This window comes from Ammospiza nelsoni, chromosome Z (genome assembly GCF_027579445.1).
Source record: "Ammospiza nelsoni isolate bAmmNel1 chromosome Z, bAmmNel1.pri, whole genome shotgun sequence".
Taxonomy (NCBI): Eukaryota; Metazoa; Chordata; class Aves; order Passeriformes; family Passerellidae; genus Ammospiza; species Ammospiza nelsoni.
The window spans coordinates 76038823-76062198 of record NC_080669.1 but is presented as its reverse complement, the minus strand read 5'-3'; the positions used below and the strand labels follow the sequence as shown (position 1 = coordinate 76062198).

The window sequence follows — 23376 nt, the reverse complement described above, 5'->3', positions numbered from 1 at the left end:
CAGCAGCCCTTTTCAACCTTCAAAAGCCCGTTGTTTTTACTTCACTTCACTTGTGAGTGAACATTTTGTGGAAAAGTGAATAAAATGCTGCATTTTCAGCAGTGAAGGAAACAATGGCAAATGAAGACCTCTCAGCGTTGACCTTGAGTACTGGAGCTCGGTGCCTGACAAAGGAAACCTCCCTGCATCAGGCTGAGCTGAGCATCATGTTTCCCTCACTGGCTTCTGCTGCAACTTGTCTGAAAGCCAGTGGGATTTATGCTGCTGAAATATATGGTCTTACTGACCCATGAATATACCTACTGACCATGAATATACCTGCTGTATAATTTATTGGAATGTTAGTAGTTCAGTCCTGTGATGTTTGTGATAGAAAATCTTCACTTTGAGCCAGTGGGAAATTTTGTCAGGGTGAGGAGTGCAGGCCTGGCCTCTGCTTTGCCTTTTTTCTTTTCCATTGCAATACAATTAACCTTTTCATTAGAAGAGCTCTGTTCCAAATAAGCAAACTTCTCAATGTGTATTACTGAGCCATTTCAAGTTGTCTCTTGCTTTGAAACAAAACATCTTTGTTCCAGCCATGCATGACATTTGGAGACCTATTTATACAATGTGTCAGCTCCATTTGTTTTCCTCATCCTGATATTTTCCTCTGTATTTTTAGTTAGCCATCCAGATTGCAATGAACGAGGTTGCTTCTGGTGTCCTCCTGTGCTTCCTCAGACTGAGGCTCTGGCTGCCTTTGTCTTTCTCCACTTTTGTGGGTAGAGGTGAAACAACCCAAAATCAGACACAGCTCTGCCTACTTCATCCTCCTTGTACTGAGTCCAGCAGCACCAGGCTGCTGTGGGATGGAGAGATGGCAGAAGGACCTGCTGTGATGACAGCTTCTCTCCTAAGTCCTGCTTGTGGGAAGCACAGGGCTGCAATCCCTTCTGCTGCAGGGGTCTCACTGAGGGACAGACTTCCAAGCTGCATCAGTAAATAAGCCCTCCTTGCAAAATACCTGCCTTTTCCTTAGACAGCCATAGTTTGTCCTAAGTCTCCAGCCAGTCATTCTTGTTTGGCAGCACTACGCTAACCAATATAAGAAAATTCAACACAAAATTGAAAAAGGAAAAAAAAATCAAGATATTGGGTAGTAAAGTTTTAACACCCTGATTTTCAGTAAGTGTAAATAGTTATGATGCTTGCCTCATCCTCTCCCTTTTAAAAATTTTATCTATCTTGGGACATGGCTTATCTTCCAGAAGTGATCCAGGATAGTGCTATGTCTGCTACTCAAGCAGTAGCATAATGTCTAGCCCAGAACTGGCTCTTCCTAGGTACAAATGAAAATCTAAGTCCTTTCTTGAAATCTTCTACACAACCTGCCAGCTGAAGGTTTCAAACTGCTTTAACACATACAGGGTGTCAGCATGTCAGCAAACTACTTCAAGCCTCACTTTAACCAGGAAAGGAGCCTGCAGATGCCAGCCTAGCAGTGCTAAGCCTGGCTCTTGCAGCAGCAGAGCCTCTTTAGTTCTCTCCAAATTGTCTTCACCAGGAAGGCTGGGGATGGAGGATGAAACAGCTCCGTGCAAGCAACACTGCTCCTGCCGGCTGGCCCACTCAGAGCCTGATAGGACCAAGAAAGGCATCTGCATTGACCTTCTGCTTCCCCATCCCTGTAACAGCAGACAGAAGGGCTGTAAGAGCAGAGATTAAACTTCGGAGCACCTCACAGCTGTGTCTGACATAGACACTCCCTCCAACTCTTGGGAAAGTGCACAATCTCCTCTGAATGTGGAACTGCAGGTCATTCCCACGCCAAACACTGAATGTGTCCAGCTTTTGCATGTGATGGATGGGCTTGTGCTGCAAGAGGTGGAGGCAGTGGCATGTGAGGAGGAATGCCTTCGGTGGTGTGCGCTTCCAAAGCCGGGCCTGCGAGCTCTGCTGCGCGCTCCAGCAGCTGGGGCAGGGCTGCGTGCAGGGTCCCCGCCAGCACAAATGAAACCAAGGCATCCATATGCTGTGCATTAGCAGTGTTTGATCTCCTGCACTCTGGCTCGCTGTCAGACGCTCCCTCTTCCTCTCTGCAGCAGAACGGAGTGCGGCGGTGAAACCTGTGAGTCTGCGTGTGTTTATGGGCCCTGCGATGGGAACTGCAAAGCTTAACACGAAACACTTGAGAAAATGTTGCTGGCCACAGCCACAAAACCTGTTCTCATCTGTTCCATAATCATGGCGGAAAAGAAAATTCCTTGAGTTTTATTTTCCTGTTTGAAGATGAAAAAACAAAGGACAAAGTAGACAGAATTTAGTCCAACTGGTGTGACACCTGGATTAGAAAAGCAAAATGCAATCTCCTCGTGCAGGAATTGCGGCCATGAGTGGCCAAGGCCACATGGACAAGGCGCAGCTTCAGTAACCCCAGGCTTGAAGCCTGCCCCTGTGTAGACTACTGTCACTGTTCACCATGCATTTTCAAGTCAGTCATTGCAGTGACTCAGTTATGTTTCACTAAGAAGCTACAGACACCTCTGATCCACATTAAAGGTGTTGGTGAGACAGGAAAGGAGGGCTTCACTCCATGGAGGATTTTCTGGCCCCACAGCATTGTCTCATGCAGATTGGGAAACTAGACAACACTGTAACTTGGAAACTGTATGGTGGGGAAGCACAAACAACAACCATGTAACAATAGAAATGAATTTTATTTTGTAAAAAGTTATAAAATGAATATTGTACAAAAATAAAGTCTGTAGAGAACTTTGGTTGATTAACACAAATGACTGAGACATATAATTGCAGGTGAAGTAAAAAAATCCAGAGAAGCACACTCCTGTCTTCAGTAAGGTCTAAAAACTAAAAAAAAAAAAACCAACCAAAAACCTAAAAAAAAAAAATCACAAACTTTACCCTTTTGTATTTTGAACATAGAGATTTGCTTTGGTTGCAGCCCCTTCAAGCTGCACAGAAAATGCTTTGGGGCAAGTTTTCACCAGCTGGGGCAGGAGAAGGCTCAGCCCTGAGCTCTGTCGCCGATCAGCTCCGGCAGCGCAGCTGAGCCTCGGTGCCCGGCAGGCGCTCGGTGCCACCTCGTGCCACCGTGGGGGTGTCACTGCCCCCGAGCAGCGCGGAGGGGCTGGCAGTGTCCCCGTGGCAGTGTGAGAACAGGCCCTGTGGCTGGTTCTCCAGGTCTATCCACCCAGGAAAGCGGCGGAAGCTGGGATGGGTTACATGCCATGGCACCTGGAACACCTTTCTATGCCTGGTCTGGACCTTCTTGACCTCTAGACCCTTCTTCAGTGGTGCCCCAAGGGGCCCAGGGCAAAATGAGTATGGTATGCAGAGCCATTACATGCGTGAGATAAAAGGCTGGACCATGGTTTTCAATAAGGATTTTTTTTCATGTTGCTTTTGTGGGAGTTGATGCTTCACTGGTTGTCAGGCATGTCTAGTGACCTGCACTCCTGCTCTTTTGGGAAAAATGTCTCCAGAATGAGAGCTTGTGTTAGCGGTCACGTACAAACACCTTTGCTGTACAACCTCCCTCTTCCTAAGGAAACTTGGACTGTTCTGCTGCATGGGTATGATCCTGTAATGTTTCAGCAAATTATACAAAACACTCTGGTTATTTAACACAACTGTTTACTTGCAGGCTATATTAAATCCAGGGCTAACAACTAGTAAGAGGGATTTAACCTCTTCTATACGGAAGTATGGAAGGAAAAGCTTAAATAAATATAACTAGAAATTATAAGGCTAAATGTGATTATTTTCCATTTGTCAATAGTTATATGAGGTCAGTTGGCATAAAGTGTGAGAAAAAAATGTGGCTACATTTAAAATATGACTAAAATTAGTTTTTCTAACAAATTGCTAATGTTGAGCCAAGTCCTGCGACCCTCACTCATCCAGAGCCATTGCTGCTCCTGCACATGCACGACTGCAGTAATTTTCAAAAGGCTTAGTGACAGGAATAAGGGCTGCAGGCTTCAGCACTACCTTTTGTGAGCATAATCAAGATTTTGTTTAAAAGAAAAAAAGGTAAAGTAAGTGATTTTTTGCATTCAAGTTAACACCTTCAATCAAAAGCATGGACCGTTGTTCCCAACGTCTTTGTCTCTCTATATCCCCAAGTGCCATCTACTTTGGCACCTTTGAAAGACACTTTAATAAATAAGGAGACTCATTACTGAACTGTAATAAATAACAATAACTTAATCTCAATAAATATCTTCTGTATACTTATGTCTCAGAAGGGATGCATTGCATCAAGTAGTCTCTCTCAATCACAATGACCAAATAGAAATGTAGTTATGCAAGTGACGTTAGTCCTTTGTAAACCTAAAGAAATGCATTTTGTGTAGGCTGGGCTTGTTATTTCTCTTACTATACTAGGAAGAAGTGCTTAAAAACTCAACTTGTTTTCACAGGTATCAGAAGAACAAAATCCTGCACTCAATTTGAAGAAACAAAAGATGGAAATAACCAAACTTAGCCAGTAAGCGGAACTGTTTTGCTTCATAAGAACTTGAGCCTGGCCATTTTGATATTTGCCCAATATCATCTTTCTTACAGGGGTAATCTTATAGCTTAGGAGTTGTCCTAAGCACTCAGGAACTGCCCTCCAGTGAGCAGCAGCACAATGTGTCTTTCAGTAGAGCTGGGGGCACAGGGGATTAGTAAGGGGCTCCTAAGCTACTTCTTAGCTAAGCTTCTTGGTATAAGTGGTATATCATGGCATAACTACAACACAGCGTGGTATGGCAGGGTTGTGTTTTTAAGCACGTTCCTCATGGACTGAGTCTCACTGATGGTGGATTGAGTCAAACAGGAAAGGTAGCGTGCACATCATCCATCCATCGTCATCTCCACCTGAGCTTTTATCTAAATCCCCATAGGACGCCAGAAGTCTCCATCCTTCTACTCTGCCGCATGCCTCCTTATCCCCAGGCTCTCACGGCTCCTTAGTCTGTGTTCTTGGTCCTTTTTCCTCCACCTGGAGCAGACACTTCCCTGGGAACCTTGGTCCCTCTCTTTGCAGCATAGCAGGAATGGAAAACTGTGCCGCCTCGACATGCAGCCGTCAGACGCATCCACACCTTTTTGCGGAATGTTTTTTCAGTATGTGGTAAACCAGGTTATCATCCAAAAAGGACAGGTCGTCATCAAAGGCTGTGGGTCTGCAACAGGCTTGCCTCACTTTGTCAGTGACCAGTTTTTTCTTTCTGGTTAAGTTTTTTAAAATTTTGTCATAGGTGGTCTCAGCTGCATCACAAGATCCACTGCAATACCGGAAAATTAGCTCTTCTTTGGTTTCATATCCCAAATCCAAGTCGGTCACATTTAAATGTATTTCTGTTAAGACACATCCTCGATTTTTGCCCTTTTGATTCCTCCTTCCTTTTTTGTTGGAATTCTCTATGTTTGTGGCTGCATTTTGACGGTTTCTCTCCCGCCTAGAAAAAATCGGAGTCTGTTTATCTGGTGACCTCCTCAGTCTTTTAATAGTGGCTTGAATAAAGTCCACTACCTCATCAAACTGATCTGGATAATCCTCTGGCATATTAGCTGTTTGGGAAAGAGAGAAAAGGCTTTGTCACACATCAGTTATCACAAAGTTTGTCCATTCACAACTCAAAAATATTACGCACATGCAAGCTTTTCTGCCCATGACTTCAGAACACATGCCCAGACCCTCAGAAATCAAGGAGAATTTGGAATGGTTTAGGTCATCACAGAAACTCATTTGGGGAAAGATAAATGAGACGTATTTGTATTTCTGTGTGTGTCTGCTGATGCTTGGTAGCATTTCAGCACATCTTTAAACACTGAATGAGCCCTGTGGAAATAGAGGGAAGGAAAAACATATCATAGTATGAATATTAGTTAAGAGTTGGATGAAGCCACCAGTAAAGAGGTTATACAGACTCTTCCCAGCAAAGTAGCAACAGGAAGAGGTTTCTTTAAAGCAATTTTTCCATTATAGTTGTTAATTATTTTCTTTTCACACCAGCAGCAGTTAGTATTGCCAAAGCCACCTGTCAATAAGGTTTTTGGGCATGACAGAAGGAGGATTTCCTGGGGTACCAGACTGAGATATTATTCCTGGATGAATGCCTGGGTTTTTACTGCTTCTAGGGGATAATTATTTTCATAGCTTTTGAATAATTTCTCATGTAAGTGTTTTGTATCACAAGATGCTGATCACACTGAGTAAAAATAGGTCAGAATAGTAGTATTATGTTAATTTTTTAGGGAGATGTTATGAATACATTTTCCTTTTATGAAAATTTAATTTTTATTCTATTTAATTTATCACTTGGTATATCATTGATGAATTATTCAAGTAAATTGTACTATGAAGTCAATTAAATATTTCGATACTAGCAGAATGAACCTCTTCAGGAAGGGTGAAATTAAATGTATTCTGAAATGCTTATCAATTTTGTCATTTCATCATGATTTGGGAAAAAAAAACCCATTGAGATCCTTAATCTTCCCATGGACTAAATCCCTCAAAATTACCTGCTTTAGTGAATTCAGAGAACTAAGGGAGGGCCAGGCTGCCAGGACTCTGTGTGTGGATGCCCTTACCTTGCATTATTAATGACCACATCTTAAACTATATTGCAATATCGAGATCTTTTTTTCAGATTTATTGCCCCAAAAATTGAGACTTCTTCCTTTCAAGTAAGTCCTAAGAGAATGCTCCTTTCTGTACTTAACTCCTAAAACCGAACACGCAACAGACTATGTCAAACTCCTAAAACCCAACACACAACACACCGTGTCACACTGGTCTTGCATATAAGGGAATATCCACCTCCAATACTCCTACAAATACTGCAGGAACACCAAACATTGGGAGAGGCAATATCCAGTGCAGTGCACCTGGTCAGGAGCTGGTACCTACACAAAGGCTCCCACTCAGAGAGGTGCTGAGATTGGAATGGCTCCTCAGGCAAAGGCGCAGAATTTCCACTTACTCCATTCCATTACTTCCATTTACTCACATTTCCCTAACAAGCTCAGCAAGACAGGAATCCCAATGGGTGACCTGAGAACAGGTACCCAGCTCAAACAGGGTAGCACTGACTGTGTTAACAGGAGGCAGGAAGGCATGAGGCTGCCCCCACTACCTAGCAAAATGCACCCTCATATCCTCAGTAGAAGCACCAAATACAGAGGAGATGGGGGGCAGCAGGATCCCAACTCTGCCAGTGCAAAAACCTGCTGGAAACAGAGAGCATCTGCACATGATCGGGAATGGGGACTGCTGCCTGAAGTAGCCACATCCTAGAGGCCTCCGTCCATCAATAGTGAGGGATCAGAGGTATGTGTTTTCTGTTGGATGTATCCAGCAAAATAGTTTAGACTGGTAAAAGAGTAATGGAGTCTGGAAACCTTGTACCTCCACGTAATGAGGGTGATACAAGGCAAATAGGGTGCTATAAGATGTAGAGTCTGGAACTGAAAAAAAGTGAATTACACTTTGTTTTATCCGTGCTAAAAACAACAATCCCAGAGAGCAGTGTTCATGTTGTAAGACACAAAGGATGGATGGCTGCTATCTATACAGTTAGGTGGAACCTGAACAAGGCAGGACCCAGCTCCATATCTCTGCAACATCAGTGGTAAATACACTTTTCTTGCATTCTTCTATCTCTGCAGCAGGTAACAAATACACACTGTGAGGGGAGTTGCTTGGATGGGTGTGTCCACTGGATGCACCAACCAGCTCCTTTGCCGAACAGGCTGGTCTGCCTACTCTGTACAAGTACTGCCCGACCGAGCACGAACCAGGTCCAGGCAATAGGTGGGCTATGTTCCTTTAAAGCAACAAGGGCTAGACATCTTTCTAGACTCAGTTAGAAAAGATGACCCACATGGAGCTCACATAACCCCCATTGCTGAAGTACAAATTTGGCCTTGACACAGATACAGATGGAAAGTAGCTGGCAGAAGGCAATAATTGCTCGAGTCTGAGTAGTTTCTAGATTTCCTACACAGAAACTAGTTTTCTTACTCTATAACCAAATTAGAGAAGGATGTAGCCCTGAGGAGATGGCTCTAGAACTGCCCTTCTCCCTCCTAAACTCCAACTGCCCTCCTCTCATACCACTGTGACTACCCCAGCCCACACCTCTTTCATGTATTCTTTAGCACAACCTTTCTACCAACAGTATGATGCAACGAGACCTTGGCTATGGAGAGTGAAACACAACTGTAGGGAAACATACGAGGGCTTAACAAAATTAGTGCAGTGATCAACCATCAGGAAGGGGACAAGAGACAGCTACAGCAAAAGCCAACCTATATGTAGAGATTATTGTTTGCAACATTCAGCCTTATGCTTATCTCGAGCTGGCACGCTGACAGGGTAGTGAGAGCTCCCTCTCCCAAGAAGGGAGAAACAAAACTATGGATTAACTGAAGAGACAATCCAGCTTGGCACATCACTTGTAAATGGCTTGCAATTGAGAGGCAAAAATACCACCTAGCCCTGTGAGAGTGCCATAGGCAGGAGTGTACTTTGGCTAAATACCAGTCAGACAGCTACAGGGTAGCACTGTTCTGGCAACTATATCCTGGAGGGTAGTAGATAGGAGGAGGGCAGACCCATGTGGTGGACTGTGTTCCTGATAAAAGTGCACACTGAGATCCGTCCTGGTTCATGTGTGATTCCTACCCCAGCTGCACCAAGGGAGGTGATGCCACTGAGAGCTTTCTGCACTGCGAGTGGCCTGTGATATTTCAGGTTGAGGAAACTAAATGCAACTAAAGAGCCCCACGCAATGCTGGTGACACAGACATACACTGTCAACCCTGCAGAAGGTGCGAGCAGTAGGGCAAAAAGTAGATCAAATAATCAACCCAACAGCATTCAACTAGAGAAATCCTACCTACACACACAGACAAGCTGCACCCAGAAAATGAGGTCACTGGCAGCAAGAATGGTCCTGCTAATGTCATTAAGGCTCTAACATGAACTGTTCAAGAAGTGTTCCAAGTGCCTAATGGAGCTGAGGATCCCTGCTCTGCTCATGCCCTACTGCAACACCAGGATATATTTTGGAGACTCACTGGGAGGAATGCCAGTACTATTAGTAAGATGAATTCCAATTTCCTGCCTCCAGTGTGGACTTTCTCTTCAGTCCAGGGAACTGGAAACTATCCCATGCAGGTATCCAAATCTACCAGTAAGACTCCTGCAGTGGCCCCCAATATTTGGAGATTACATCACTGGAGGAGACAAAAGGCCTGTGGGTGATAAAAGGAAACTGGTGGAAACAGTGGGCACAGAGCTCCCCTTGAGAAAATGTGCAGGTCATCCTGGTCACTGTCTGCCCACCTAAAATTCATGTGCTGGTACAGGCTATATAGATACATCAAATCAACACAGTGCAGCTGCATTTCTGGGCTTCTCAGTGAGACCTTGCAAGTTTCTGTAAGCAACACTCTCCTCTGCCTGTGGAGCCTCAAACTGGCTGTGAGCAATGCAGCAATGCTCTTTTGGCAGCTTCAACACAGTGCCAAGGTATCCCAGGTTTGCTTCCATAATTTAACAGTCTTGGCAACAGCTCCAATCCCTGCAATCAGATAATTTTCTACTGCTTAATAAATCAGTCATCAGTGTGACTACAAGCAGTCACTGGGAATGGGTCACAGGGGTCTGGAAGAAAGATTGACAACCAGGAGTGGAGGGAGACTTGTCCTAGCCCTGTGCTGAGGTGCCAGCCATGGCTCTGTAGGGATATTCAGCTTTCCAACAAGCATGGGTGTGAAGACCTAGAGCCTGAAACAAAACTCTGTGAAAAGCTGCTGAAATGGGACCCAGAGCAATCCAGTGGAAACACCAGCACTGACACCAGGCACAATGGGTTGAAACCAGAGGTAAATGCTGAGGAAGCTTCCATCAGACATCATACATGGATAAGCAATAACCTCTGTGACTAAACTCCGTAAAAGGCTAACAGACAGAAGGGAAGGTGGAGAAGACTGACTGCAGGATGTCCCTATCCTGATGGGCACGTGGTAGATGTGCTCCAGGGATGCTGAGACCTCTCTACACCACAGACATCACACCCTGTGCACTTGTTTGGTCTGTGCAGTGTTTTAAGTTCTGCTGGGGGCAGTGGGGGTGCTGAGCAGAGCTGTGGCCAGGGAGCATCAGCACTCATGGGGGCTGCCTTAGCGAGCAGCCATGGTTTGTAAGCTGAATAAAGTTTTTGGTAGAGGGGTACTTTGTTACCCTTCTGTTTAGAAAATGCTTATAGTCTCACAGCATCTTAGCTTCTCTCACACTGCACGGACTGCGCTGACTTGACTGTGCAGCAGAGTCTGCTGGGGGGATTTCACACCCCTGCAAGGAGCAGATACACATTTTGCATATGTGTGTATGTGTGCTTCGTTTACACATACACACACACAAACACAACTATTTATACACACACACGCACACATTTTTTCAAAACAAACTAGTTTACTGACAACACTTGCCTTCTGCCGGAAAAGCTGAGAGAACAAACACATGACAGATGCCTGTCATGTTGTGCAGTGTGCCAGCAGAAAATTATGGGATGATGACATTAAAGCAGCAAAGATCTCGGAGGAGTAGTACCCAGTCCCAAGCTCTGGGGTGTGAAGGAATTAGAATTTAAAAACTGATCCTGGACACTGTCTGCCCCTTTTCTTGAAAGCTATCTAGGACAGGATGGGACAGGATAGGATAGGACAGCCAGAGCAGCATAATACAGGTTTGCAAAGGTTGTCTTGCCTGTGTGATGCACCTCAAAACATGTGTTTCCCAAAGGAAAGGAATGCATGTCCTACAAAAGTAAAATCCTCCCTTAGGGAGCATGGGGTCTTGCTCAGAGGGTGGGAGAAAGGCTCACAGGCCCCTCTGGTTGGGTGCGATGGGCTGAGCCCCACCACTTAAACCATGGTGCCACAGACTGGTGTGAAGTCATGAGGTTTAGTTTGGGTTTTATGTCACAGTTCTCAAAGCTGTTTCTGACTGCCCAGCTCCCTGAGGAAGTCCCTTGGAGGCAGCCTGTGTGCAGGCACCTGCAGGTGTTTATGCACCATCCCTGCCTGGTGTCCCTGCAGCAGGAGCCTGGGCAGGCAGCAGGGCCTGTGGGAGCTGCATCCACCACCTGTGTCCTGCTGTGCTCAGCTCACTCTCCTGCAGCTCCTTTCCACACTCCCTCTTTCATTACCCTGCCACCCAGGCAGGAACAGGCAGAGCCTTTTCCTATGGCTGCAAAAAGAGCACGAGACTGTTGGGTATTGATGACAGTCCATGTGCTACTGTGCCTCTGAGCACCTTCTCTGTACCCTTGTCCAGCTGAGCAAGGGCTCTTGATTTGTGAAGATTTTCTCACATAACCAGAAAAATTAATAAAAAAGTGAAGAAAGAAAGAAAGGAAGAAAGGAAGAAAGGAAGAAAGGAAGAAAGGAAGAAAGGAAGAAAGGAAGAAAGGAAGAAAGGAAGAAAGGAAGAAAGGAAGAAAGGAAGAAAGGAAGAAAGAAAGAAAGAAAGAAAGAAAGAAAGAAAGAAAGAAAGAAAGAAAGAAAGAAAGAAAGAAAGAAAGAAAGAAAGAAAGAAAGAAAGAAAGAAAGAAAGAAAGAAAGAAAGAAAGAAAGAAAGAAAGAAAGAAAGAAAGAAAGAAAGAAAGAAAGAAAGAAAGAAAGAAAGAAAGAAAGAAAGAAAGAAAGAAAGAAAGAAAGAAAGAAAGAAAGAAAGAAAGAAAGAAAGTCACAAGACTCATGCAAATAGGAATCTAGCAGAGTGATCAGGCTGGGGGCACAGCTGGTGAACACCTTCAACAGAGTGAGACTCACTTAAAATACTAATTTAACAAACAAACCAACCAAACAACCAAAAACAAAAAAAAAAAAAAAACCCCTAAAGCCAAACACAAGAATATTTGCCTCATCTGCTTGCTGTTTGCAAGCTGTTTGCTTGTTTCCTAAACACTTAGGGCACAGTCAGATCATAGCTTTGACCCAGACTCCCAGGTTTGGAACATCCTTCGATAACGCAAACTGAAATTCTTGCCTCACTGACGTTCTCTGGAACCTGAAGTTTTGACCTGCCTGTCCCCAAGCACAGTCTCTGTCCCCTGGGCACAGGCAGAGCTGGCAGCACACACGAGGGAAGGGTCCTGCAGCCAAACAGCTCTGGGGAAATCCAGCCCTCAGCTCTGCTTTGGGAGTGCAGGGAAATGTGCCTTCCTGCGGGCATCCTCCCCACTGCAACCCCCACAACCTGTCCTTGCCTTTTTATTTAATTAGAGACAGCATGTGACACCAAGACTGGGATCTGGTCCCTGTGCTTCTTAGAAGGATAAATTATAAAGTGTTCTGATAGACTTCTACATGAAACAGGTCTAAATGGAAACTTACACCAAATGCATCCCATTATCAAAAAAACAGTCTCCATTAAGTAAAAATGCACAATTTATTTCTATCTGTTCAAACGTGATCACAATTACATTTAAAAAATCTATTAATTTGATTTTGCTACCAACAGATTAATTTTAAAGCTGAATAGTCCCCTCTGTGCAATGGCAGCAACCTAGCATGATAAAGCAAGAGATCCTCAGCTTGTACCTGATTACAAACTGATGGTTTGGATCTTCAGCTTTTGAGACAAACATCCAGTTTCTTCTTTTCATGCCTGGGTATGGATTTAAAAGACTAACTACAGTCTCTTCTAACCATGCTCTCTCTCATGACATACAAGAAGTGTTAAACCTTGTAGATTGCAGAAGAATGATTTATATAGGTGGGTTTTCCTTTTTTTTTGAACCTCATAAAACTGCCACATTATTTGGCACTTCACAAACCCGGAGCTGAAGTGATGTAACAGAAGTCACAAAAGGTATATTAAACATTACAAAATTAGGTTTTGCTTTTAGATTGCAGTTTGAATGCCTGCTTTTGTGACAGTGTATAGCTATCACACAAAAACATTAGACCAAACACTTAACTGAATTATTTCACCTGAGAATTAGAGAAGTTCAAACAACAGGATCAGACCCTGAAGGATGATTTCAAAGTTCTAGGGATTTAGTCCAGCTCATTGTAATGGTAAGGAATATTTCGAAAATGTAGATCCAGATCTGCATTAGGATTAAATGGCCCCTTTTCAAAAATAGTTCTGGTATTTAATCTGGGTTCTGGTATTTAATCTGGGACCTTCCTAATCAAACCAAATAAAAAAAGATTACTTGACTTCATAATCATGATTTAATTTTTTAAAAAATATTTAGCTGCTTTGTAGTATTGTTTTCAGGTGCTTATTACAGAGGACATGGCCTGTCTGAACACAGAATGCCTCCATCTCACACCACAGGGATGTATTTTAGGAGAGATTTGAAGCAATTTTTTTGTGGAAGTGCAACCTTATTCAGATTAAAAATACTAATGTGACGATCATTCTGCTTTACAAACTGAGAAAGTAGCAACTGTGGTGGGGATAAAACATTTGTTTTATTGAAAATGAAATATTTGGTATAAAAAGACAATATTATATGAACATATCTAAGTGAAGGTGGGCGTTAAAAATAGTATGCTGAAACGTTTTTGGTATTTAAACAATTAAAACACCATCTCTCTGAGGCATGACTTTGCTTTCATGCCTTGCCTGAAAATCCATGGGACCAAGAGTGAAATGGAAACTCATTGGTTGCATGCATTAGGAAATAGAGCATCAAACAAACCAGGGTCAGCTCATCCTTAAATGTTTAATAGAGTTCTGTATTACCTTGCTCCCAGCCCATGCTGTGGCTCCCCTCAGACTCAGAAATGGAGCCTCTCTCCGGTGTCACCTGTCTCTCATCAAGGCAAGTGCTAAATAACCTGGTGGGTGATGCCAGGGCCACTCACACCGCTCAGGTACAATGAGACAATGCTGGTAAAAGGCACAGGATTGACCTTCCTGGTTTTTGCTCCTGATGAAGCAGTCAATTCTGTGTTTGTAGCTCACTACCTAACCCTGCAGCTTCCCACGTGTCGATCATAATGACAAATCCACAGATTTGTCTGTGGATTTGAGTCCTTTGTACAGAGTCCTTTGTATTTTCACTCTGCCATGCTCGGCAGTGCCTCCCTTTCTGTACTCTGCTTGCCTTCTTGCAGGCAGAAATGCTGGTTCTCAACAGAGGCAGAAAGTGGGGAGACAATGGGACTACTGCAGCTGTTGGCAGTGTGGGAAGGCCCTGAGCACAGGGGGAAGCATCCAGGTCAGATGGACTGTGTGGGGCAGGGGAAGTCATGAGCTGACCTGCTCAGATGGACTGTGTGGGGCAGGGGAAGTCATGAGCTGACCTGCTCACGGAGTTTATTGTTCCTCACCTGGTCCAGGTTGCTCACAGTGCCCAATGCTGGGCTACCCTCCTTTGCACATTCCCACCTCTGCCTCTCTGGGGTGGGCAGAGGAACACCTCACCCAGCAGTCAGGCAGCAGAGGAGCAACAGGAGGATGCAATCTTGCCTCTGGCACAGAGCTTTGACTCACCAGCTCTGAGCACCACACAGCAGTTGGCATTTCAGCAGCTGCACCTGAGATTTTGTGGCATCTCCTGCAGATGCTGCCAGGAGCCCATCTGTGCTAGGACCTTATCCTAAGGGATGTGAGCACCCTCAGAGCATCCCTGCATCAGAATTTACAGCACAAGAGTGTAAAAGGGGAAGATAGAAAAAGTGTCAGTATCCTGCCTGAAGCCACCGACCAAGTAGGAACCAAACCTGGGCAAGACACATACCTGTTGACTCCTCCATAAGATCTGGTACCCTCCCACATCCATACCATGCTGAGTAAATACCCAGTTTCCCAGTAAAACCTAGGTTTACTCCCAATATTTTGTTAAGCTAGAACCTCAAATCCTGAGTATATATGAGGGAGACCTGAAACCTGCAACCTCTGTTAGCATGAACACATGCAGCCAGTTAATAGGCAAGCATGCAGGTTTTAATGGAGGAAATACTGGTGGTACTTTCTTCACCATCCCTGATGCAGAAATGAACCAGCCCAGCTCTCTTATGACATCAGTAGAAGCCCACGATGCTAACCCAGCTCCTCTTTAATAACAGTTCACTGAAGGGAAAGAGCACGCTTAAATCAATAACATCAGCTATTGCTAGAATGCCCGTGCTCTTATGCTGCATCTCCCTTTGGGTTTTAGAGCATCCCCAAGGAACAAAAACATGCAGCAAAGCAGGAAGAACAGACTCTAAAGGGACCCTAACCCAGTTTATTCCCTGTGGCCATAGACTGGCAGAGCAGTCTGGGCAAAATCTTGGCTGATGTTTCTCTTGTGGCAATCTCTGCTGCTATCAGATGTGATCTGGTCTATAAATAGCACATGATCTTTCATTGTTGCCTTTCAATTGCCTGCATTTCAATGTGTTTACAAAAGGAACAATATGGAAGGTTTTAATATTGCTGGTTGAAAATTGTTATTGCTACAGAAATCAGTCCCTGGCTCTAGGGCAGGTGCATGTGCTCCACTGCAGAAGGGCTCTGCTGGGAAGTGTGGGGTGGCACTTTGCCAGATAGAGCTGGTGTGTGCTCAAAGAGCAAGGTCCTTCCTAACTGCTAACGCTGGGTGCTACATCCCTTCAGAAATATCCTAAGTAATGGCTGATTTTGCCAAAGAAATCACAAATGCTTTGGATGGAAGCAGAGATAGTCCAGCTATTTGTACACAGTTTATTCAAAGGAGATATGACCAGCTTGCCTCTAAAAGTGTGGCCACCAGAGAATTTTTGGCATACTGCTATAACACTGCCCAGCCACAACACAGGAAAATAAATACATGGATTTCAGTGTTTGCTTATTTTGAAGAATATTCTTGTGCAATAATCTTTAAAGTATTTGCACAAGTTCCAAAGACTTCAAAGAAATGTACCCGCAGGTTTCAGTCTAAGTGATGTAAAATAGAGCCTAAACTTCTGCTAGGTCATACGAGTGGCTTTATTCCTTTAAAAAAAATGCTGCTACATGAAATACCTCACAAAATTAATTTTAAGTCCTTGGTCTTAAAACATATTCTAACATACATTTTTGTCACAACATTTTATTTGCAGCTGTGTTTTTGATCCTACTTTCTTTCTTCTCTTTGCAACCATGATTGAAATTCCAAGAACAACTGAAATCTTTCCTGTGGTTCTCTTTACCAAAGGATATTTCTGGATCAGAAACTGAGCTGGTTTTGTAAAAAATGACCACTCTGCAGTACTAACCACTCTACCAGCACTAATGCGTCAGTGGCCTATTTAGATCTCAGATGATCCTGGACATAACCATGCAGTATTTTGTATTGCTTGTTTATTTTTACTTATTTGCACTTATTTCTTACTGCCTCAGAAATATGGGAATCCACAACAAATGTGGTTATGTAGGGTTTGGCCTATGTACTACAAGTTTTATGTTTCAATCTCTAGATAGTGGTGGGGGGAGGGATGAAAGCTGGGTATTTGCACGTAATATTCACCTCTGAACACCTGCAATTGTGGCATGGTGGGACTTAATAATCCAAACGGCTTCTCAAAGCTTTTGTAACTTTAATTATTTTAAAACAGCTTTTTGCAGTACTAACTAGGAACAGCATAATTTACAAAGACATTACAACCTATCAGTCAGAGGATCTTCTACTGGTGGACAATGACTCCTCCACTGAATTCAGTGACAGTCTAATGAATATTTAACACAACCAAATTCTTCAGGTTTTCAAGGAATGTTATGAAGCTCTGCAAATCCTGAACAAGGGTATTTCTAAAATATACTGAAGAGTCTTACGAAAGATAACAAAGAAAAGTATGTGCAGGTATGTTATCTGTCAATAAACACCTGCAAAACATCCAACAGCACCCACAGTTTCACTGGCAATCTTTTGAGGTCCCTAAATTGAAAACACTAACACTTTCAGCAAAGGATAACTCAAAATGAGAAACAGAACTTTATTATCCTGCAATTAAGAACTTTTTTTTCCTTAAGTCACAGAGTGCTCTTCACTGGAGTATATTCAGCATTTATACCTGAGACTGCAGAGGAATTTGCTTTTAGGGCTACATGCCTGTGGATTTAACCACATCTGACTGGTTTCTTTATTCTTCTAGAATTTTGCCCATGAATGGACCAATCTGAATGCTTGGGATTTCTGAAAGCCTAGATAACCTGGGTGTCCCTGTGCAAACAAACTTTAGGACATACACACACATGCCGGCTGTGCTGGATGCACGGGCTGAGCTGGGCACACACAGATCAGATGGCACAGGGTGGCACCTGCTCGGGGTGGCTGATGCCTCCCTGATGGGTTTGCTGTGCAGGGCAGGTTACCCCTGCAGCTCCTGGGTGTCTGCGTGTAAAGCACACACGCCACACCGTAGGTGTGCTGAGCAGGAAAGCCTGGGCAGGAACATGAGAGCTGCAGTTTGTGACATTGAATGGGCCTAATAAATATTGTAGGGAAGGAAATGCATTCAGCTGGAAACATAGTTAAATACTGGTTTTGACTCAAAGAGCCCTACAATACCACTGTTTTTTTCTAGATACTTTCCATATTAGTTAATAAAGTTGCATCTAAAACCAGTAGCTCAACATTAAATACACCTGTGAAGGAGTAAGAAGAATTTTTAACAGAGGTATAACACAAACACACACCATGATGTGTCACAGCATATACCAAAGGAGCTCCCACAGTGAACGACCATTCAGTAGCTATAGAGTAACCCAGACACCGTGATGCAAAATCTATCTTTTCCTCTTACCAGGAGGGAAAATCCCATGGGGAGATGTTTCATTTAATTCTACCTGCTTACCACTAGCTCTTAGTAAAGGTTCTCACTTGATCAAGAGAATACCCATCATACCATGGATTTTAGGACACTCCAGTCCTCACGTACATGTTGATTATGTTCATCCAACAGCAAGCAGTTACAAGATGTATTCGCTGGCGACTGTGTATAATGCAAACAAGTGTTTGGCTCCCTCTGCACTGTCATGCTTCTGAGGCTGCTGACTTAGTATTTAGTTTATAATAATGTGGTTTATATTTGTTCTACTTGCATTTGGTATTTAAGCTAATAGTGTTCTTCCTCCAGAGGATTGTAGCATAAGGGAAACAATGAAGCGGTTACAAACTCTACATCTATTCTGGTTTTTGTGCGTGTGAAATAAGCTATCCCATCAATATTGATGCTAAAACACCTACAAATACTGGATTCATCTCCAATGCACTGCATTTGCAGAGGATACTCCAGCCTCCAGTCCAATTAAAAATGCAGAAGATTGCAATTGCTAGCACCCTCTGCCATCTCTGATTACTGCCCTGAACAGCAAAGGTCAGCACATTACACCTGATCAGCCCAGGAGGTTAGAACCCTGCCTGGAGCCTGAAATGAAGGGAGGTTTCAAGCCAACCTGAAAGGCATGGGGTAACATCAGGTGACCTCAGAGTACTTTGCAGAGAAAGCAATCCCATCAAACAAGAACACAAAAAGGTGTTAAGGGCCTGGGAAACAGATGTGTTCCCAGCAAGCTGTTTGGCCTGCCCTTAGGGCTGGACTTGATCTCACAATCCTGCTAAGCCCTGATGCAGGTGGTGTGTGGGAGACACTACTCTGGAGTAGGAGTAATGGACCTTAGAGCAAATGGCTACAAAGGGATTGCTTTAGGGGACAGCAATGCACCTCTCTGAACGCACACAGCACCCAGGGCCCACACACTGCCCTATGCATGTGAGGCAACACAGGGATGATGGTGCTCCCACCACTTTGTGAGCTGTCCGCTGCCAAAGCCCTTAGCAAAGCAGCTGACCAACAGCACCCACAGAGATGGGAATACATGGGAGCTGCAAGCACACCTCTGTGCTTGTGGCACATTGTGCCCTGATGGCAAGAGAAGCCTTCAAGTGGAAAGGGAAATGTACATGGTGTAGACACTGATTGCTCTTGTGTGCTTAGTTCTATGTCTTTGCTGTGCTGAAGCAAATGCATGGCTGTGCTGAAGCCATGCACCAGATTGTAAGCGGAGAGAACAAAGATGTCAAAGGCACTGATGGGGGTGACCTGAGCAAAGTGCTGCTGCAGCAGGAAGGCAGCGATGTGCCTGGGAAGGATCAGCCTCACAGCCTGTTTGCAGACTGTTTGCCAGACACTGCACACTTTTAAATCAACAAAGAGCATAAAAGTGCACCAGAGTATTTCACTGCTCTCTTGCAGTCACCTTTCTGCAGGTCTCCCCTGACTCATCTGACTTGGCTACATAGAGATTAATTTCTAACCTTCAGACTCGATTGTCGTGTTAACTGCAGCCCTACAAAGATCACAGGAACACCCTGGGTTTCCCTCAATTTCTGATGTGAAGAACAGTACTGTTCCTTTGCTTCCTTTGCTCTTGCAGTCAGGCCCATTTGTTAGTGATACACAGAGTTAAAAAATCGAGACCAAACTATCAGCCCTTTCTCAAATGACTATCCTGGGCAATAACCTTCCACCCAGCTCTGCATGGCTAAGCCCATGTCTGTACCCTGGAAAAAGAGATAATATTGATATTGCCACAGCTCAGGTAAAACACAGGTTGTCTTTCTTCCTGCTTCTTGTTTATCCAATCCACAGGAAAGGAAAAAAAGAAGATGCAATGATGAGAAGTTTTGCAACCTAGGAACTGAGAGAACCACAACTTCTGCCTATCCCCTTGAGCTGCTGTAGAGGAATCAGTTTACCAAGGACCATATTCCCAGAGGGCAGTTTCAAGATAAAAGCAGGCATTGTACAAATACAATCACTCTGGAAAGATGGAGCATTAATGCTCTCCCACCTTGAAGTTTATGCAAGAGCCACAAACTGACTCATGATGCTTTCCCCCTAATGCTCTTCTTGCACCAGCACCTCAGCCAGCTTGTGCAGAGGGGAGCAGCATGGTGGCCTGAAAAGCTGATTACTGCCTTTTGCAGGACAGCACTTATCCACCGCATGGCTTGCCATGGAGAAGAAGATCACCATGTGTGACAGCCCCATGATCCTGGCAGGCTGTAGCCCTCTGAGGAAACACTTCTGGCCAATCTCCCTGAGTGGATGGGCTGAAAGGATGTCAGGGTTGCCAGTCTGTGAGCAGCAGGAGCCCAGGCTGGGACACGCGGAGGCGGGAGCCCAGGCAAGATTCCAGCAGGGGGGAAACACTAGCAAGAGAAGGGAAGAGAGAAGACTAAACAGGCAAGGGCATAAATGTGTGTGTATGGAAGAGATGGGTGTTTGGGAGGGGTCAAAGTGAAGTCACAGCAAATGCTTGGTGCCTCCTCGCTGCGTTAGCCTGGCTGCTCCCAGAGAAACCAGAGTGTGGCTGCCTGTGACTGGAGCTGTGCAGGCGCAGGGAAAGGACATGCCTCCAGAAAAGGAGATAGAAATGAATCCCAATTACTGGATACTGTCTGTATCCTGTAACGAGCTAAACAGAGAGGGGGATGAGCAAGGGCAAAAGAAGCAACCTTCAAACTGCGTCTGCGCCTTTGCTAAGCGAACGTCTCCACTATTCATGTGAGTATTCACTGCTTCTTACTGAGTCATATTACCTCTCTCTTTAGAAAGCCACCAGAGTTAACACAGCGCTCACATACCACTGTGAAAATCCTGTACCTGCTATTGTAGACACAGGACCTATTATTAGCAAGGCATTATTATCTGTCATTTGGATTGTAAACTGTCTTACTGTGAGCTAGCTCATGTGGATTGCTCTGCATCAGGCTCCTAACCCTGCCACAGCTACTCTTCCGTAAATTTCCATGTGGACACACTAATTTGGAGATCAGAATCCAAGGAGGATTTAATGAAGCTCAGCAGTACTCCAGGATGTGTACAGTGCCTCCCATCACGGAGCCAAACCTCCATCGGGACTTGCGCCCACTACAGGCAGAGAATAATTGCATTGGCAGGTCTGAGCAGGGAGAGGAGGCTGAGGCGCCGCAGACGGAGTTTCTGTGCTGCGAGGGGTGTGAGCCAGATCCTCCTCTCGGCTCCTCTGCATACAACAGGCTCGTACCACCCACCTCCCCACGTTCCTCAACCAGAGGGATCCTAAGACTGCCAGGAAGGCAGGGCTGGAGTGGGCAGGGGGCATTGCAACTGCAATCGTCAACCCCCAGCTTTGGAGAGTGACTAAGCTTGGAGCTGCTCGAGCAAGACCAAAGCCAATGACATTGCATGTGGAGAAACAGGGGCACAAAACAGGAGGATCCTCTCCTCACCCTGATGCCTGAGCAAAGGGAAGCGAGTTTAGCAAGACAGACAGCAGTTGCTACAAAGGGGAATGTTTCTTACAGTCACTGTGCACAGCATAGGGAGGCAGCAGGCTGATGGGGGAGAGATCATCTTCAGGTCCCTCTACCACTGAAGGGGACCCCTTGGGAGGCGTCTTACCGGTGGGCAGGGGCAAGGTGGAGACTGTGTTGAGCAGCACCACGCAGACAGCCACTACATCCCATAACTTCATCTTAGATCTCCTTCCAACACGGGCCCCTGGCAGAAAGGAGAGGCAGGGTTAGCTCCCAGCTGCTCTGTTCCCCAGTCCTGCCCCAGCCCTGAGACAAAGTTGAGCAGTCCTGCAGCCCAGATCACACTGGGTCACCCAGGCCAGGCCTGGATGGAACAACAACTGCTCCTTGCAGCCATGGGAGTGGGGTGGGCTCTCCCCAGTCAGTGAGTGGTATGGGAGAGGGAGGCACAGGATGGCCTCCAGTCCCTTTATGCCTGAGAAAGCTGCACTGGGGAAGGCAGGCATGCAGGCCCCACAAGTCTGTCTGACAGGAGTGTGACCATGGCCCTGTGCTCACTGGCAGGCAGGTCACCTTGTGCTTGTCCAGCACCTGGGCAGCACCAGGGCACTTGTTCTCAGGCTGGCCCGGGTAGAACTGGGCTCATCTGGGGTGCTGGTCTGTGCAGACTTGATGTGCTACAAGCAAAGCTTCCTTTCCCTTTCCCTCTCTTCCCCTTCCCCTCACCTCCTTCCTTATTCTCTTTCTTCTTCCCCCCACCCTTTACCTTCCAGTATCCAGTCCTCCCTTTGCTCTTAATTTTTTCTCTCCTTTTACCTTTCATCTTCACTTGCCACCTTTTTTCCTGATACACCTCCCTTTCCCCATTCTTTCCTCTCTCCCTATTGTCTTCCTCTTCTCTTCCTATTTCCCTTCCCCCTTACTTCAAGATTTCCTTTTTTTCCTTCCACTTTCATTTTCCTCTTTGTTTTCATCTCCCTTTTATTTTCCTCTTCCCATTTCCCACTCCTTGTATTCTTCTCCTCCCCTAGTCTTTCTTTCATTCTCTCTTTCTTTCTTTCTTTTTATTTTCTCCGATCCTCTTTCTTTTCCCTTCTCCCCTTCCCTTGTGCCTTTTCCTTTTCTTCTCCTCGTTCTCCAGCCGCCCTGCCCCAAGTCTGCCACGGCACGTACCCGCTGCCCTCTGCCCGCCGCCGGGGGTTGCAGCTGCCCCCGGCCCGGTTCGGCCGGCCCGGTTCGGCCGGCCCAGGGCAGTGCCGGGCCCGGGAGGCGCAGCCCCGCCGGGAGGACCCGCGGAGGTGCCGGTCCGGCCGCGGGCTTAGGGCGCGGCTGCCGCTCGGTGCGCGCTTCCCCGCCGGCCGCTGCCTTCGCACCTCGCCGTGTCCGGGGAGCTGCGGGGCGCCCCCGGGACAGCGCCCGCCCGCCCCGCCCTGCCCCGCGCACCCGTCCTCGCCCTCACCTCTGAGCTGGTCTCGTCGGACCCGAGATGGACATTAACGCCGCGGAGTCGACCAGCCGGCCGGACGGTTCATGTGGGCAGCTCGGGGTCCGACCGCCGGCACCCTCTTTGCTCAGAGGAGGGGGAAGGGGGACTCGTACGGAGGAGGAGGGGGTGCGAGGTCGCGGGTCTGGATGCAGGCAGCGGGCAGCCGGCAGCGCAGTCCCGGCGGCCTCCCCCGCCGCCGCCGCAGGTGCTGTGCCCGCGGCAGGAGCGGCGCCCCGGGCTCTCTGCCCGCCCCGGCCCCGCGGCCGCGCTCAGCAGCGGCGGGAGCGGCCCGAGCCGCGGGGAGCGCCGCCTGGCAGCGGGAGCTGGCGCTGGGTGCTGCGCTTGGGACCCTGCCTGGAAATCTGAGAAAGACACTCCATCAACAACTGCGGGGAGTCAGATGAAGACATCAGCGCTCCTGTAACGCCAGCTCGTCCAGCACTGCCGGGAGCCGCGCACCGCTCGGACGCGCACACCACGGCGGGAGAAAAAGAAAAAAAAAAAAAGAAAAAGAAAGAAAAAAAAAAAAAAAGAATACCAAGAAAAACCCCACCCCAGCGGAGGAAGGAAGGGGAAAACGATTAAAAAAAATAAAAATCGAACCACCCCCCCTCAGCC

At 46.0% G+C, this 23376-nt stretch overlaps 1 protein-coding gene across 2 annotated transcripts; it reads right to left on the bottom strand.

Annotated features, from left to right (window-relative positions):
- Positions 1 to 5077: 5077 nt before the first annotated feature.
- Positions 5078 to 22760, bottom strand: GDNF (glial cell derived neurotrophic factor). Of its 2 annotated transcripts, XM_059492869.1 has the most exons (3): positions 22732 to 22760; positions 21319 to 21516; positions 5078 to 5562 (listed from the first exon to the last, which is right to left on the bottom strand). In XM_059492869.1, exons 2-3 carry the CDS (start codon positions 21488 to 21490, stop codon positions 5078 to 5080), a joined length of 657 nt encoding a protein of 218 aa, XP_059348852.1. In that variant the 5' UTR covers positions 21491 to 21516; positions 22732 to 22760. The 2 variants fall into 2 exon arrangements, with proteins under 2 accessions (XP_059348852.1, XP_059348853.1); XM_059492870.1 differs by lacking the exon at positions 22732 to 22760 and having other exon boundaries at positions 21418 to 21490.
- Positions 22761 to 23376: the final 616 nt, after the last annotated feature.